This window comes from Bos grunniens, chromosome 9 (assembly GCF_055505025.1).
Source record: "Bos grunniens cultivar Pamir isolate PY7600 chromosome 9, Bosgru_T2T1.0, whole genome shotgun sequence".
NCBI classification, from domain to species: Eukaryota; Metazoa; Chordata; class Mammalia; order Artiodactyla; family Bovidae; genus Bos; species Bos grunniens.
The window spans coordinates 89,470,159-89,486,525 of NC_141173.1; the positions used below are offsets into that span (position 1 = coordinate 89,470,159).

Genomic DNA, 16,367 nt, shown 5'->3' on the forward strand with positions numbered 1-16,367 from the left:
AACCCAGGCTCCCTGCATTGGGAACGTGAAGTCTTAGTCACTTGCCCACCAGGGAGGTCCTGGGAGGCACTTTAGTAGGGTTCTAGAACCCCACCCTTTGTCAGCTAGGTGAACCAGGGAAATCCCCAAATTGGTCTGTTCTACACACAGGACTCCTGAAAAAGTTTCCAATTGAACAGATTCATTGGCAAAAAGGAGAAAGAGGCTTGGAAACTACTGCTATAGGCAATATGGAGCCATTGAGAGTTTCTGAAGAGGGAAGTGGGAAAAGGCATGTGTTAGAAAAATCAATCTGGCAGTTTTGTGGTGAGTGTGAGTGAAAGTCGTTCAGTTGTGTCCAACTCTTTGGGATCCCATGGACTATACAATCCATGGAATTCTCCAGGCCAGAATACTGGAGTAGGTAGCAGTTCCCTTCTCCAGGGAATCTTCCCAACCCGGGGATCGAACCCAGGTCTCCCACATTGCAGGAGGATTCTTTACCAGCTGAGCCACCAGGGAAACCCAAGAATACTGGAGTGGGTAGCCTGTCCCTTCTCCAGGGGGATCTTCCTGACCCAGGAATCTAACTGAGGTCTCCTGCATTACAGGCAGATTCTTTACCAACTGATCTATCAGGGAAGCCCAGTTTTGTGGTAGGAAATTTTCAATGTGGAGAGTCTGGGTAGGGAGAGACAGAAAGGAGGTGATAGAAATAGGGGAGGTTTCACAAGAGGATGGGAGAGGACAGGAAAGTTAGAGCAAGATGTAGGAACAGCAAAAACTCAGTTTCTCTGGATCTTAGGGTTCAAAGGACTAAATATTTTTTGCATATTTATTTATTTTATTTTAAAAATTATAGCCAACTTTCTTTCCTTTGAAGTACAAATCTAAGAATTTCAGGATATGTATAGATCCATGACCACCACCATAATCAACACACAGAACAATTCCATCTCCCCCAAACTCCCTCGCACTGTTCCTCTATATTCACCTTTACTCCAACTCCTAACTCTTGGAACCACGGATCTTGTTCTTTGTCCTGTAGTTTTGTCCTTTTGAGAATGTCATATAGATGGGATCATACAATACAAACCTTTCGAGGTTGGCTTCTTCACCCAACATAACGCCTTTGAGATTCATGCATGTTGCTATGAGAGTCAACATGGAGATTGTGATTCCTGGAGAGTCATCCAGGAGATTCTGAGACAGGAAATAAGGCAGCAAAAGGGAGCTGTGCATTAATAATGTTGGGATCTGAATGGGTCTTTTTTCTTATAGCAAAACTTTATTTCTTTTCATATTTTTTATCACCAAAAACATTTTGTACTGAGGTACAGCCAATTAACAACGTTGTGGTGGTTTTGGGTGGACAGCAAAGGGACTCAGCCATACATATACATGGACCTCTCGTCCCTCAAACCCTCCTCCCATCCAGGCTGGCACATAATATTGAGCAGAGTTGAACGGTTTTGAGTCGAATAGAGTAATCATAGGTGCTGCAAACTCTCTAAGGGGATTGCTTCCTTTGTTCACTCAGAGAATCATTTGCTGAGCCATAAATATGTGCTATGCACTGTTTTAGGTGTTGGGATGAAGTAACGAACAGAATAAAATCCTTATCCTCCCAGAGTTTACAATCCAAGTGAGGGGAAACAAGCAAGCCCAGGAGTGGTTTGATGTCAGGAGGTGATATATTTTTGACATCAAGGAGAAGAGCCTATTTTATACAGAGTGGTCAGGGACAGCCATTTGAACAGGCAGATCTGATCTTGGACCTTCTTTAACCACGGACAGAGGATAAACTCTTCTTTACTCATGGACAGAGAATACACTGTGTGTGTGGATGGATGTGGGAGAGCAGGGAGAAACTGAGGAAAGGAGTCGCGTAATGTGGGCTGGAACTCGGCTGATGACAGAGAAAAATGGAAGAAAGATGAATGTAAAGAAATATTTTGGAGGAAAATGGAGTTTACTGTCTTAAGAGTTTACATAGGTTGGAAAATAATTTCTAAAAATACAGATAAACTGACCAATAATGAGGGCATTATAAATTCTGGAAACTAAGGATACTTGGTCTGACTGTACCTAATACTTTGCAGTTGAATTAATGTAAGCTATGGCTTTCAAACTGTACTTCTAAAAGCCTCTGGGGCTTTGTTAAGGTGTTTCCAGGAGTACCAGGAGCAGTTTGGGCATGGAGCTGTGTTTTCAACTGCCAGCTGAACAAGAGCAGTGCCAAGATGATCTGTTTTATGTATTTGCTTCCTTGTAAAATTTCACTGGAGTGAGGTGTGACACAGGAAAAAGAAGAGGAGCAGGATTACTGCGTGGGAAACCTTACCCTCAAAACTTATTTAGTGAATAAAGAGGCTTAGACAGAAACTATTTTGGCCCCAGGGCATTGGTGGGAGAGGGGCAGGGGAGGGGGGGAGCAGGTGGGCACAGCTAGTTGTGTTACAGATCTGACCCAGATAAAAAAATTCTCCCCCTCAAATAATTGTATCATTCCGTGTTTTCCTCTAACTATATCTACACTTAGAGTTTTTATTTGCCATTCAAATGGTTCATTTTGTACTTTTAAAAATGAAAATAAATTCATAATACATCTTCTTTCATAAATTTCTAATCTTCCCATCAAAATTCATCAGGATTACATATCTGTTTTTGTTTTCAAATATGAGACATTTTATAGGTAAGGTTATGCTGGCTATAACAGGTAAATACCCAAAGCTCAACAGCTTAACAAATGGGAAGTCCAATTAGCTGGAATGTGTGGCGGGGAGGTGATGGGGTGATCTGCTCTCTGCAGACATTCAGGGATCCAGGCTGATGGAGGTTCTACCTCGTTCAATTTGTGGTTTTGGAGCTCATTCAGATTTCAGGATTTAGCCAGAAGACAGAGGAAGAGAGAGCATACAGCATCACACAGGAAGTTTTAATGGACCAAACCTGAGAGTGATATACTTTACTTCTGCCCACATCCCAAAGGCCAGAAATTCAAAGTTACACCTAACCAGGTTTGGTGAACAGCTAGCCTGTCCAGGACACATACATGATCACGATATAAAAACTGGAAAACATAAATCTGGGCCTTGTGTTTATGTTTTCATCTTGGGACAAATCAGCCTGAATTTATTGTCTGAGTGTTTGTGACTGTGTGTGAACACTGAGATGTGTGAGGACTGACTTAGAGAGTTTTGCTCACACGTATGTTACAAAATGGCTGAAGCCTGATGTGCTAAGGAATTGGGATAATTCTGACTTTTTCTCACTTTACCTTTCAGAGTTCTGGGAAGACTCACCTGCCTAGGGAAGTCTTTCCCAACCTACCATCAAATATGTTTATGCCTCCAGCCGTGAGGACATACCATGTTTGCAGTATTGCTTGGTGACTAACTGTGGTTTGTGCTTTATGGTTTTTCTCTTTTCTGCAACTCATCATTCCTTGTTAACCAGAAAGTCCTCAAGATTAGACTTACATACTTTTTATTCTTTTGAATTCACTGAATAGTCTGATCACCACTCTGTATCAAGAGCAGGTATTAAGTAATTGTGGCTAATTTACCAGATGAAATAAAGGCAGTTTAAACTCATAAATCAGTATTGCAGAACCACCTCAAGAGACATCTGTCTTTGAAAAGGCTGAGGAGTTCATTTCTTTAAAAAATGGTTAGGCAAAGACTCAACTTCCTGTAACTTGCTTCCTTCTCTTTCTCTTTTATTAGAGGGGGTTTTATAGACCAAGGAAGTTTACGACTCACAATGCAAGCTTATAAAGAGGGTATTTTAATTGAGGTCAAATCTGTGAATCAGCAGAAGATTATAATCTCTTTCCAAAAATTAGACTCATTTATTTTTATGATGTTGTTGAGAAAAGTAGATGATAACTTTATATGTATGCATAAGATTGGCTAAATCGAATTGGTAATAAAATCTAGCCTGGTCTGAATCAGAAAAATCATTGAAATGTTTTTGAATACTTTTGAGAAAACCTCAGCAGGAAGTTAGAATCGATACTGAAGGCCCAGAGCGTAAAAGGAACAGCCTTCCCACTCTACTTTTATAAACTTTTTATTAGCAAGAATTATTTGTTGCTTTTTGAAAGAAAGTTGGCATCATTTTAAAAGAAACCCAAAGCATGTCTAAAATGGGGTCAGGAAAATCCCACACTCCCCCACCCAAAGCCATAAGATTTTCCAAAATAATAAAGACATTTTAAAGATCCAGAAGAAGCTGGGGTTTTGCTTAATTTAGAAGCCACATTTGCTTTTGAAGGTCAATTTTTTTTTTCATGGAACATTTGTTTGGTAAATTATCATAATTTTTGATGGAATATTTAACATTGGTGCTTCAAGAACTTCAACACATGGGAGCAAAAACTCCCAAAGTACTGCATTCATATTTTCATAGCTGTCTTGGAGTGTGTAAGCCTTAGTCACTCAGTCATGTCCAACTCTTGGGACCCCATAGACTGTAGCCCGCCAGGCTCCTCTGTCCATGGAATTCTCCAGGCGAGAATACTAGAGTGGGTTGCCATTTCCTTCTCCAGAGGATCTTCCCGACCCAGGAATCGAACTCGGGTCTCCTGCACTGCAGGCAGATTCTTTAACAACTGACCTATGAGGGAAGCCTCAGAGTGACCCTGACTAAACAGAACTGTGACAACAGGGTTCTGTTGTGTTCAGCACCCGACAGGTCCTATGGATGAATGATGGTCCTGAGAGAAGGCCAGGTCTCTGGGAGGTACTTGGTGTCCATAGGTTTGTAGGTGGTGAGGGAGGTTAGACTCTTGAACTCTAAAACCTTGAAAACCTGTTTATTTAGATGAGAAATAAAGCCATCAAATGGGCATGACATTTGGGGTTCACTGTCTTCCCCTGAGCTTCTGTGGGATTATTAATAACCTCTCTTGTGGTTACCATGTTCTTTATATCTGTTACTATTTTCAATTAAGTTACAGTCTGTCTTGGCTGGGAAAATAGTGTCCTTATAAGGGGTTTTGCGTAACTCTGCTTTGGTTTAATCACATGAGGCTAATTGATTTTTTAAAAATTGAACTATAATTAGTATGCAGTAACATTATATAAGTTACAGGTGTACAATATAGTGAGTCACAATTTTAAAGCTTATACTCCATTTATGAAGCCCTGGTGGCTCAGATGGTAAAGACTCCACCTGCAATGCCAGAGACCTTGGTTCAATCCCTGGGTTGGGAAGATTTTCTGGAATGGGAAATGGTAACCCGTTCTAGTATTCTCGCCTGGAGAATTCTATGGACAGAGGAGTCTGGCCGGCTGGGACAGTCGATGGGGTCGCAAAGAGTCGCATACAACGGAGTGACTAACACTTTCACTTCACCTTTCACTCCACTTGAAGTCTGGCTAAATTCCCTGTGTTGAACAATTATAACCTTGCAGCCTATTTTATACCTAATAACTTGTACCTCTTAATCTCCTACCCTTCTTTTGTCCCTTCCCACTTCCCTCTCCCCACTGGGAACCACTAATTTGTTTCCTATATCTGTGAGTCTACCTCTTTTTTTGTTATATTCACTAGTTTGTTGTGTTTTTTAGATTCCACATATAAATGATATTACATAGTATTTGTCTTTTTCTGACTTATTTCACGTAGCGTCATGGCCCCCAAGTTCATCCATGTTGCCACAAATGGCAAAATTTCAGTCTTTTTTTTGTGATTGAGTAGTATTCCATTGTATAAATAAATATATATAAACATACAAAATTTGTATATATTTATATGCACACATATATATAAACTTGGAGAAGGCAATGGCACCCCACTCCAGTACTCTTGCTGGAAAATCCCATGGATGGAGGAGCCTGGAAGGCTGCAGTCCACGGGGTCGCTAAGAGTCGGACACGACTGAGCGACTTCACTTTCACTTTTCACTTTCATGCATTGGAGAAGGAAATGGCAACCCACTCCAGTGTTCTTGCCTGGAGAGTCCCAGGGACAGGTGAGCCTGGTGGGCTGCTGTCTATGGGGTTGCACAGAGTCAGACACGACTGAAGCAACTTAGCAGCAGCAGCAGCATATATAAACTTTATATATATGACATCTTCTTTATCCATTCATCTGTTGATGGACATTTTGATTGCTTCCATATCTTGAGGTCAATTGATTTCTAAGTTCTTAGAAATGAGGTGCCTCTGTTGTTTCTACCTACAACCCCTTTCTAAAATTCATATTTTCCAAAAGAAATGAAAATGCTTTAAGAATATATTCTTATATGCTGAGTAGTGGGAAAAAAAATTAAGCCTATGGTCTTCCAAAGTTCTGAGTAATTTAGCGGAAGTGTAAACCCTTTGCTTTTCCAGTCCTTTTTTGCAGTGGCTTGTGGGGGAATGTTCTTCTCTATATTTTAGAAAAATAATGCTAAGAGCTAACAGTTATTTTGTACTTTGTCCCAGGTTCTATACTAGGTACTTTGTTGTTCATTCGCTAAGTCATGTTGGACTCTTTGCAACCCCGTGGACTGCAGCACACCAGGCTTCCCTGTCCATCACTATCTCCCAGAGTTTGCTCAAATTCATGTCCATTGAATCGGTCATGTTATCTAACCATGTATTAACTTATGTAATCCTTGCAACAACTCCATGGGTTAAGAACTTATTATTACCCCTATAATACAGATGAGGAAGTAAGCCCAAGGAGGTAGAGGAATTTGCCCAAGTTCAAAACAAAGCTCGAAGTGGCAGAGCCAGAATTTTATCCTAGGCAGATTTATTCCAGGGTCTGTCCATTCACCCCTGTTTGAAAGCCTCCAAGGCCAGAGATAAATTCAAGGACTTTTGGTACTTTTTTAAAAAAGGACAAGATTTCTCACACAAGTTTATACTTTACTGGTGCTTTCTTCCCCGTATATATGAAAAGAACTAGATCTCATTTATAATCTGATTTCAATCAAAGATGTATCTACTGATTGCCAATTTCGTTAAAGCAAGAAAAATGCTTGACCCTACAGAGCTTCACTGGGTAATCAGTCTGCTACTTCCAGCTACCAAGAAGGAGGGCTGTTTTTATCTGAGAAAAATCTGCCAGCTGTATGTAGATTAAAAAATTTTTTAGCACTATATCTAACAAATTTTAAAAGCAATATATCTAACTGAAGTGATTACAGCAGCGATACTCTTTCAGCATCATAAATCTCTCTTTTAGAGATTACATTGCTGTGTAACTACCAGAAATATTTTCATAAACACCATTGCTTTTGCTTCAAAGAATTTCATAATCTCTTTGATGCTTTCATGCACAGTAAATTTTTATCCCTGCATTATTTTATTGGTAACACCCATTTTATTTTTAAAATCATACCAAATAAACGCAGAACAAATGCACTTAAAAGTTATCATTTTTTGAAGCAACATTTGGCCTGCTTTTTAGAAGACATGATAAGTGCTGCAAATATTTGAACTCATTTTTATTCTTTGTTTCACTTTTTCATCCCCAAAGAGTTTAAAATATAAGTAGACTAAAAAATATATGAGAGAAAAAAATAACAAGGATTCACAGGTTTTTTTTTTCATCATGTCATCATGTGTGATAAATTTTGAAAACTTTATACCTATAGAGTATTATGGAAAATCTATTTTTACTTCAGATGAATAATTTTTTAACAAGAATATATTATTAAAAAATTCATATTACATGGTCATGTAACTGAATTGGCAGAAAGTACATTTGACTTATCCTATTTAATTATTGCATTATTAAATATAAATTATTTAATGACAGTTGTCATAATGAAAATGTAGATTTTAATCAAAAACTACAAGATACCATTCAAAAACAAACAGCAGATGATATAAACTGCAGTGTGAGTGTCAAATTTAATCAGTGATCAATTCAGTGGAATTCAGTTTGTTTTTTCACAGTAGTTATAGTCTATAAAGTCATTTTAAACATTGAATTAGCAAATACTGATCCACTGCTCCCAGGGAAAATATAGGCTTAGGTTTCCATGAGTATTTCGTCACAGCATTTTCATTAACTGATCAATATATGACCTTGTTTTGCATGCATTTCTGCTTAGAGACACTTTAATATATATTGTTGAATCATTACATTGAACTCATGGCCAACAGCTTTGGGTAACTCTGTAGTTCATGTCTAAATGAAGCTTATCTAAAATGCTGTTTTCTCTGTGAGGCACGTCACAGCCTTATCGGCTTAAGAACACTAAAAAGCACTTCAGCACTATGTCTGGAAGCCATTTAAAATAGCAAAGTCACACATATACACGTACACAAAGCACAAAAATGCAACAACAACAAAAAACTGGAACTAAATAGATCACAAAAATAACACTTATTTACAGTCTGAGGGCTGAAACAAGAAGACAGAGCATAGCCTTACCATTAGTTCAAATATTTCACCACTCTGTGCATGTCTGTCAATGACTGAGAAAGCTCCATGTGTATTGATTTTTGGGTTGTGAATAAATTTCAGTATATAGGTGAATTTGCAGATATGGAATCTACAAATAGGACTGACTGTATTTGTAAAACTTAAATATACAGCTGATCAGTGTGTCAGAAAACAAGCTTCTTATTTAGAAACCCAAGCTGTTTTAGGTATTATTCACTTATCAAAGTTCTCCTTCATAGATCAAAGTAGCTAGTACATATCTAACCCTTTAAAAGGACATTTTACTTCTATCAGTTGAAATAACTCTCATAATAAATGTACAAAACACCCATCTTCAAAAAATTTTAAAGTGTGATAAAAATACAAAGATCTTTCCAAATAGCATAAATGTCTCTGCTTCGAAGAGTACCCCTTAAAATGTGTTGCCCTTGAGCAGTGTACAGCCTGATCAACCATATACAGCAGCCTTAACTGTAGGTAGGTTGCACAGGAGAAACACAGTGGACAGAGTGGATGAGTTCAACTTTTGAGAAATGCTGGCTGTTAGATAATATCTATTACAAAGAGTAGCGAACTTGGAGACAGAGAGACCTCACTTGAAACACCTGTACTGCCAATTATTTTTAAGCCGATTTTATTCATTTATTTTAAAATTTTTATTTATTTATTTGGCTGTGCTGGGTCTTGGTTGCTGCCTGTGGGCTTTTCTCTAATTACGGCAAGCAGGAGCTGCTCTCTCGTTGCGGGGCTTTGGCTTCTGATTGCAGTGGCTTCTCTTGTTGCAGAGCACAGGCTCTAGGGCAAGTGGGCTCAGGAGTTGCAGCTCCTGGATTCTAGAGCACAGGCTCAACAGCTGTGGGGCACACGCTTTGCTGCCCACCACATGTAGTAGATTCAGGAATTGAACCAATGTCTCCTGCATTGGCAGGTGGATTCTTTCCCACTGAGCCCCAGGGAGGCTCTGTACTGACATCTATGTTGTGAGCAAGCTCTGTCTCTGAGCTTTAGTTTCTACACCTGTAATAAGAGGACAATAATACCCAGAGAAGTTGATTTGAGGAGGAAAAATAATAAACCTATGAAAAGTATAAAAAAAAAGTCTGACGTTAAGAACTCTTCCTCGAGTCCTGTAAACAGTGGGATTTCCTTGAAGTTTTACAACAAGGGAATCATCAGATTGCAGTTAAAAATAAAAAAAAAGTAATTCTTGTGTTGGCTTGAAAATGGATTAGAAGCAGTCTGGTTGGTATAAAAGCCCAGATTAAAAAAAACACCGCCCCCCCCCCCCCCAGAATAAAAGCTCCTTAAAACCCAGTCTAAGACAATCGATAACAAGAAAGGAGAAAGGAGAAAGACTGAAGAGTTATATCTAAAACTGCATTGTGCAGTTGAAGATGTGATCCTTTCTGGAACCCCTTTTCTTAGCTGAGATCTCCCTTTCCCCCCAACAGTTGCTTTGTCAGCTGTGAAATCCTGTCCATTTTGCTGGAGACTTGACCTCCTGCCAATGGATAGCTGACTTGAGACTGGATCTGGGGATAGGGCAGGGGGAGGAGGTAACAGGTACAAAGAGCCAGTCCCCTGGCATCAAAGTGGGAAGTTAGTTTCCAGGCTCAGCTACGTGCTTGAGTAGCTTGTTCTCTTCTATCCTGTTTTCTTTGCCTCCTTGTCCTAGGAGCCCTCCTAAGTAAACCACTTTCTTAAGAATCCTGACTCCTAACTCTTTCTGAAACACTAACGCCAAAGGTGAAAGACCTTACGAAAAGACCCATAGCTGCAAAGGGAATGTGGAGGAGAGAGCAAAAGAGGGCCTTAGGCTCTTGCTTCATCTCAGACTTCATAAATCCTTCTGACTGGTTGACACTTTTCCTATAAAGAGACGCATGATGAGATGGTTCTTCTGACGATCTGCCAGTAAGTTCATTCTCCCCTTAGGGTAGAAAAATATTAACATTGATTGCCTGATTAATCCCTCCAAATTTTTCCTGAAATATTAAACTCTTTTAAACTTGCAACTTTACAACTGAAAAATTGCTTCAGTAAGGCCTTGGAGGATGGCATTATGTACAGTGAATCTTTTTGATTAGTTGAAAAACTACAGATTAAAATTGAATTATCAATAAAATATGTTGAATTTAACGTCAAATGAAAATCACGCGAGTCTGGAAAATATATATTTATCATTGGTGTTTTCCAGAACCTTCTTTTTACCTGGCTAAAATATTTTTTAAATCACTTTAAGTTTTGAATAAGGATTTTACTTTTTTATTAAAAAGAGCAGTCTGTCATTGGTTTTAATGCTGAAACCAAAGGTCCTTGAATTGGTTGTTTTTTATAAAGTGAGCTCTCAGTAGTTTCTACCTATCATAAAGTTATAAAATGGATCACATTTATTTTAGGTAAAAAATATGTTGGAAACAGTTTTAAGTATTAGGAAAAGAAAACAGACTTTAAAAATAAATGGTATGAAACTTTATAAAGATCTTTGAAAGTGACAGTGAGAGAATGTTTTCAGACTAGAACAAATAAGGGACAGGGATTTGCTTCAGGATGAATTAGTAAAATGATAAACATTCCTAAAGAAGGACTAATTATATGTATACATATAGCTGATTCACTTTGCTGTATAGTAGAAATTAACACATTGTAAAGCAATTATACTCCAATAAAAATTAATTTTTAAAAGGACTAATTATTAGAGAGATAAAATAGAAATCAGCAAAACAACTGAAACAAGTCTAAGAAAGGACCGAGAATGGTTGAAAAAACCTTTAAATGTGGTCACTTGAAGGATAAACGTATTAGATTTTGGTGGTCTGTCTTTCACCAAGGCATCTATCTTGTATTGGATATCTAAAGCAGTTTGCAGCATTTGGCAACATTTCATTCAGCCGTTGAGGAAAATATTTAAATCAAACATATCCTTTGAAAAAAATCTTTAGACAAATAAAATGTTATAGGAGTGCTTTCTGGACAGGTTTCTAAACACATTGAAAGTCCCCAAAGTCATCTTATTATAGATTTTTCCTATGAGAAGCTTGTATATTTGCAAGACAAACAAGCAAACAAACATAAAAAGAAACCAGAGAAATAAACTTCCAAAACCCCAAGAGAGTTCCAAAATAAAAGCCCAAGTGCCAGAGATACAGATCTTAATGTCTTCCCAGAGCTACTGATGAGGCATTTCAATCTTGTCTCAGATATCATGTTTATTGAACGTCTGTCTCAGCATGCCAGGTTTCTAAACATATTTCAGGATAGTAACATGATAGAAGAATGAGGTGGAAATTCTGCTTTAAGCTGGACATGCCCAGGGCTTCCCGTTCCCAAACTGCAAAATATTTGTTTGCCTACCCCTATCAGCACCTCAGGCTAAATATGTCCTAAACTGAACTCTCTTTCCTCCTCCTTCTGCTTTATCTCCTCACTGCCTTTCAGGCCTCACTGGGCTTTCAGCCTGGCTGGTAACCTCAGATTCCAGTGGCTTCCACCTCCAAATCTCCCCACCCCTCATCACCACTCCCAGCCCATCAGTCTCAGCTCTCACCTGGCCCGTGACAGCCCCTCCTGTAGGCCTCCCTGACTCCCCTCTAGATCCTCCTACATATCCCACCTACTGTTGCCCTTTGGTTGCAGCCTTAACATTGTCCTTGACCTAAACGACTGAATACAAAATAGATAAGTAACTAAGGACCTACTAAATAGCACAGGGAACTAAAGGTAATCAACTTCATGGAAAAGGAACTGAAAAAGTGTATACATATAAAACTGAAGCACTTTGTTGTCCACCAGAAACTAATACATTGTAAATCAACTCTTGCTAAAAACTTGGTCCCTAGTGGAATGGTTTCTATACACTAGCCTGGCATCTAATTAGGAACTTCCCTTTTCTATAAAAAAGCAGTTATATGAAGTAGACTAGTTCAAACTGGGGGCAGCTGCCTGCACTGTTGTCATGATAAAGAAAAACAGAAGTCTGTACTAAGACATTATACACCGTAATATGTTGCCCACACATGCAATTTTGTGAGAAATCTGGGCAGGAATATTTTTTACATCCCTCCCTTGCTTAAACTATCATCAAACCCAGAGTTCCCCCCACTGCCAGCCTGCGTCTTCTATCACCATAGTAACAGCTTGTCCCAAACTGTAGTCTCTTCCAGGGTCCAGCTCAGACCTACATCCAGTCTTGGGTCCTTCTTTCAATTCTCAAAGGACCATCATCAGGTATTGCCTTGAAGAATCACTTGGTTCATGTCTTGACATCCCATGAAGTTTGAAGGCATCCAGGTGGGGGTCAAGCCAGGCACTTTTCTGCTCCCACTTACCATGAAAGTAAATTTTTTTCCGCATGGAGAAAAATCTGTTTAACACTGATTCAAATTTTTACTTTATTTTCCCCCAGCTTCATCAAGATATAATTGACAAAACTGTAAGATAAAGTGTGCACAGTGATGACCTGATGTAAGTATACATTGTAAAAGGATTTCTCCCATCCTTCTAATTAACACATTCATCACCAATACTGATTTTTTAAAATAAATTTATTTTGTATTGGGGCATAGCCGATGAACAATGTTGTGGTAGTTTCTGGTGAACAGCCAAGGGACTCAGCCACATATATACATGTATCCATTCTCCCCCTAGCACCCCCTCCCATCCAGGCTGCCACATGACATTGAGCAGAGTTCTATGTGCTGCTATACAGTTGGTTCTTGGTGACCAACACTGATTTTTAAAGACTGTGTAAATTCATATCTTCTGGTGTGATGAAGGAGAGTTACAAGTTTGACCAGAGTGACCAGATAGACTTTATGAAATTGAACTCTGCAACAATTAGATGTAAATAGAGAAGGGACTTTCTCAGCTCCTCTTCCAGTTGCCTTGAGGTTGTGTCAGCTTTTGTGTTTCCTCGGGCAGTGTCATTTCACTGAAAATTTGACACGTGTGTAGTAATTGTACTGCAAGGAACAACTGCAATTGAAAAGAATGTTTATTACAAACTATTCTATTAAGAGGAGATTTCTGACAGCTTTAGTTTCCATTAAAGGATTTTTTTTTTTTTTAATGCTGCTTCCAGTGAAAGCATTGTGGTCATTCTGGATTGGACAGGTGACGATTATTACTATAAAATCAAAAGACATCATCTGAGGCCAAGAAGTCCTCAGAGATAATAATGAATGCATGTAGGATGGTGGAATGGAATCCAAGAAGAGTTGCCATATCTTTGATTTCATTTAATTTTAGAAGAGCACACAGGGAGTTCTACCAAGGGCCTTCAAGTGGGGTGAATGTGGGTTTCAGTTTGAGGTTCTGCTATAAACAGTGGGACCTAAGGCAGGTGACTCCCTTCTCTGTGCTTTAAAGTCTGGGGTCTCATCTTCATTCCGCCACTGACCAGCTGTATACACTCTTGGACAATTTATTTCATTTCCCTGTGATTGTTTCCTCAGCTTAAAAATGGATTATTCTAATATCCACTTCATAATCTTGTTTTTACTAATGAGATCATATTTGGAAAGCACTTAGAACAGCTCTTGAGAGAACACGTGTAAATGTTTTATAACTAGAAGCTGTGGCTGTTACCAACACTAGTCTTACTATTATTTATATTTCCCTGCAGGGTTGTTGAGAAGGTTAAATGAAAGAACTGCTCACCAGGACAGACTACATGATTTGCAGGTCCCAGTACAAAAGGCAAATGTAGGGCCCTCTGTTCAAAAATCACTAAGAATTTCAAGAGTGGAGTTAAAACAAGCGTCGGGCCCTTCTGTGCAACTGCACGGGTTGCACACCCAGCTGGCGGCGGCTGGGCGCTGGAAGAAGCAGAAGCGCTGGCACACAGTGGGCGCTAAATAAATGCTCATGCACCTTCATGACAGCGCACGCCGTCAGCACGGTTATCAGTGACCCCCCTCGCTGTCACTTGTCCCTGACCCGAGGACAAGACCCGGAACTGCGCCCGCGGTGGAGCCCGGCGGTGAGGACCGACCTCCGGCCCCGCCGTCCCCAGTCGCTCAGGCCCGGCCGAGCCTCCGCCTGGCGGGATGCGGCCGCTCGGCCGCCGCGCCGCACCGCCCCCCGGGACAACTTCAGGAGGATCAGGGTCTGCCCGGCGCCCCCCGGGCTCGTCTCGGGGGCCCGGACGCCTCGCAGCCCGGCCGAGGACTCCGGGTCCCGCGGGCGCCGCCAGCGTCCAGGGCCCCGCTGGCCCGCCGCAGTGTTTACCGGTTGCCCGAGGAGACGCGCCCGCGCGCACCGCCGGCTCCCGCGACTGCGGGTCTGAGCGCGCCGCGGGACCCCGGCCGCCATGAGCTCCTCCGGCCCGCGGCGCCCGCCGCCCACTGGCCCCGCCGCCTTCGGCGCCTCGTCGCCCGCGCCCGAGGTACCGTCGCAGCCCGCGGGCGCGCGCCGGGGCGGCGCCGGCGGTCGGTCCCCTCCCGGGAGAGCCCCGGGGAGGCTCGGCCCGGGCTGCGCGCGACGCTCCTCGCCGGCGAACTCTCCTCTCCGTAGTCCGGGTGGATCGTGGTGGGAACGTCCCCGCGTCGGAGAGGGACTTGGTATTGCCAGCGGCCGGCGAATTTGAGGACGTGAGGGGGCAGGTCGTGAGTTTGTGAAATGCGGCTGAACTTGAGGTTGTACCAGTTCGCGTCTCTTGGTCATCGATTCGGGTGACATTCTCAAAGCGGTGTGTCTGGCTCCTGTAGACCCTCCCCGAACCCCCGCCCCTGGAGCCAAGAATTCTTGCTTTTATCTTAAACTTCTTAGCTACTGAGAGACGTGGTTCAGAGCAGTTTCTTCAAAAACCTGAGGTGGTAAGGTTAATAATAAATAATACATACAGTCTTGAGGGAAGTCGCTGCTCTTTTCATTGCTAATCATTTCAGAAACGGTCATTCCGTTGTCGGATCCATTTACTCGTCTACTCCCAGGTGGTACTTGGGCATCGCGGACTTGCAGGCTCAGCCTGGGTTAAGTGTCCCCTTCTGGACCCCGCGCAGGGGCCCACCAGGCAGAGCGTTTGTCAGAGGTTCCCCACGAGGGGGGAACTCTGTTCAGTCGAACTGCTTGCTGACCCCAGAGGTGTACTCAGCTCAGCTGACCACAAAAATCCCTGGGGCACGCTGTTAATTCAAAACTTGGGCTGGATTCTCCAACAAGTTGTAAGGAATTCTAACATTCAGCAGCTTTGATGGCTGCCTTTACATCTGACCGGATAGTGCCTTCCTTCTATTTAGATTTTTTTGATTCTTGATGTATTTGTGGAAAACTAGTGCCATCTTGTACAAATAAAATTAGTTTTTCTTCCACTAGAAAATTTACATATTTTGTCCCTATCTTGTATCCTTTGTGCATTAAGAATATTGGCCCATGCATAAATACGTAGAGTTTTTGTACTGCTTATATTTGTTTGAGGGAACAAATTGAAAGTAAATGACAGACCTCATGGCCCTTCATCCCTAAAAAAATACTCTGGTGTGTGTCTCCTATGGAGAAGGCAATGGCACCCCACTCCAGTACTCTTGCCTGGCAAATCCCATGGGCGGAGGAGCCTGGTAGGCTGCAGTCCATGGGGTCGCTACGAGTGGGGCACAACTGAGTGACTTCACTTTCACTTTTCACTTTCCTGCATTGGAGAAGGAAATGGCAACCCACTCTAGTATTCTTGCCTGGAGAATCCCAGGGACAGAGGAACCTAGTGGGCTGCCGTCTATGGGGTCGCACAGAGTCGGACACAACTGAAGCGACTTAGCAGCAGTAGCAGCAGTGTGTCTCCTAAGAACAAGGGAATTTTCTAACCAAAACACAATGATCAAATTCAGTGTGTTTAACATCCTTATAATATTACCTAACGTCCACTATCTGCTATTTTGCCAGTTGTCCCAATAATGCCATTTACTGCATTTTTTTTTTTTTTTTTTTCATTTCAGGATCACACATTGAATTTAGCTGTGTCTTTAGTCTCTGTAAACCTGGAACAGTTCCTCGGTCTTTCT

General features: G+C 41.3%; 1 protein-coding gene and 1 long non-coding RNA gene across 12 annotated transcripts in view; one reads left to right on the top strand and one right to left on the bottom strand.

Moving 5' to 3' along the window:
• Positions 1-12,896: 12,896 nt before the first annotated feature.
• Positions 12,897-15,576, bottom strand: LOC147366347 (uncharacterized). The gene is made up of 2 exons (XR_015133333.1): positions 15,213-15,576; positions 12,897-13,344 (listed from the first exon to the last, which is right to left on the bottom strand). It is a non-coding gene; the product is annotated as an uncharacterized LOC147366347 (long non-coding RNA).
• Positions 14,636-16,367, top strand: part of CCDC170 (coiled-coil domain containing 170) — a 95,845-nt gene continuing 94,113 nt past the window's right edge. For 6 of the 11 annotated variants that reach the window (XM_086318349.1, XM_086318350.1, XM_086318353.1 and 3 more), the window contains exon 1: positions 14,636-14,755. In XM_086318349.1, the coding sequence (XP_086174475.1) occupies positions 14,681-14,755 (75 nt within the window). In that variant the 5' untranslated portion in view covers positions 14,636-14,680. The other 5 variants (XM_086318366.1, XM_086318363.1, XM_086318360.1 and 2 more) reach the window with 5 other exon arrangements.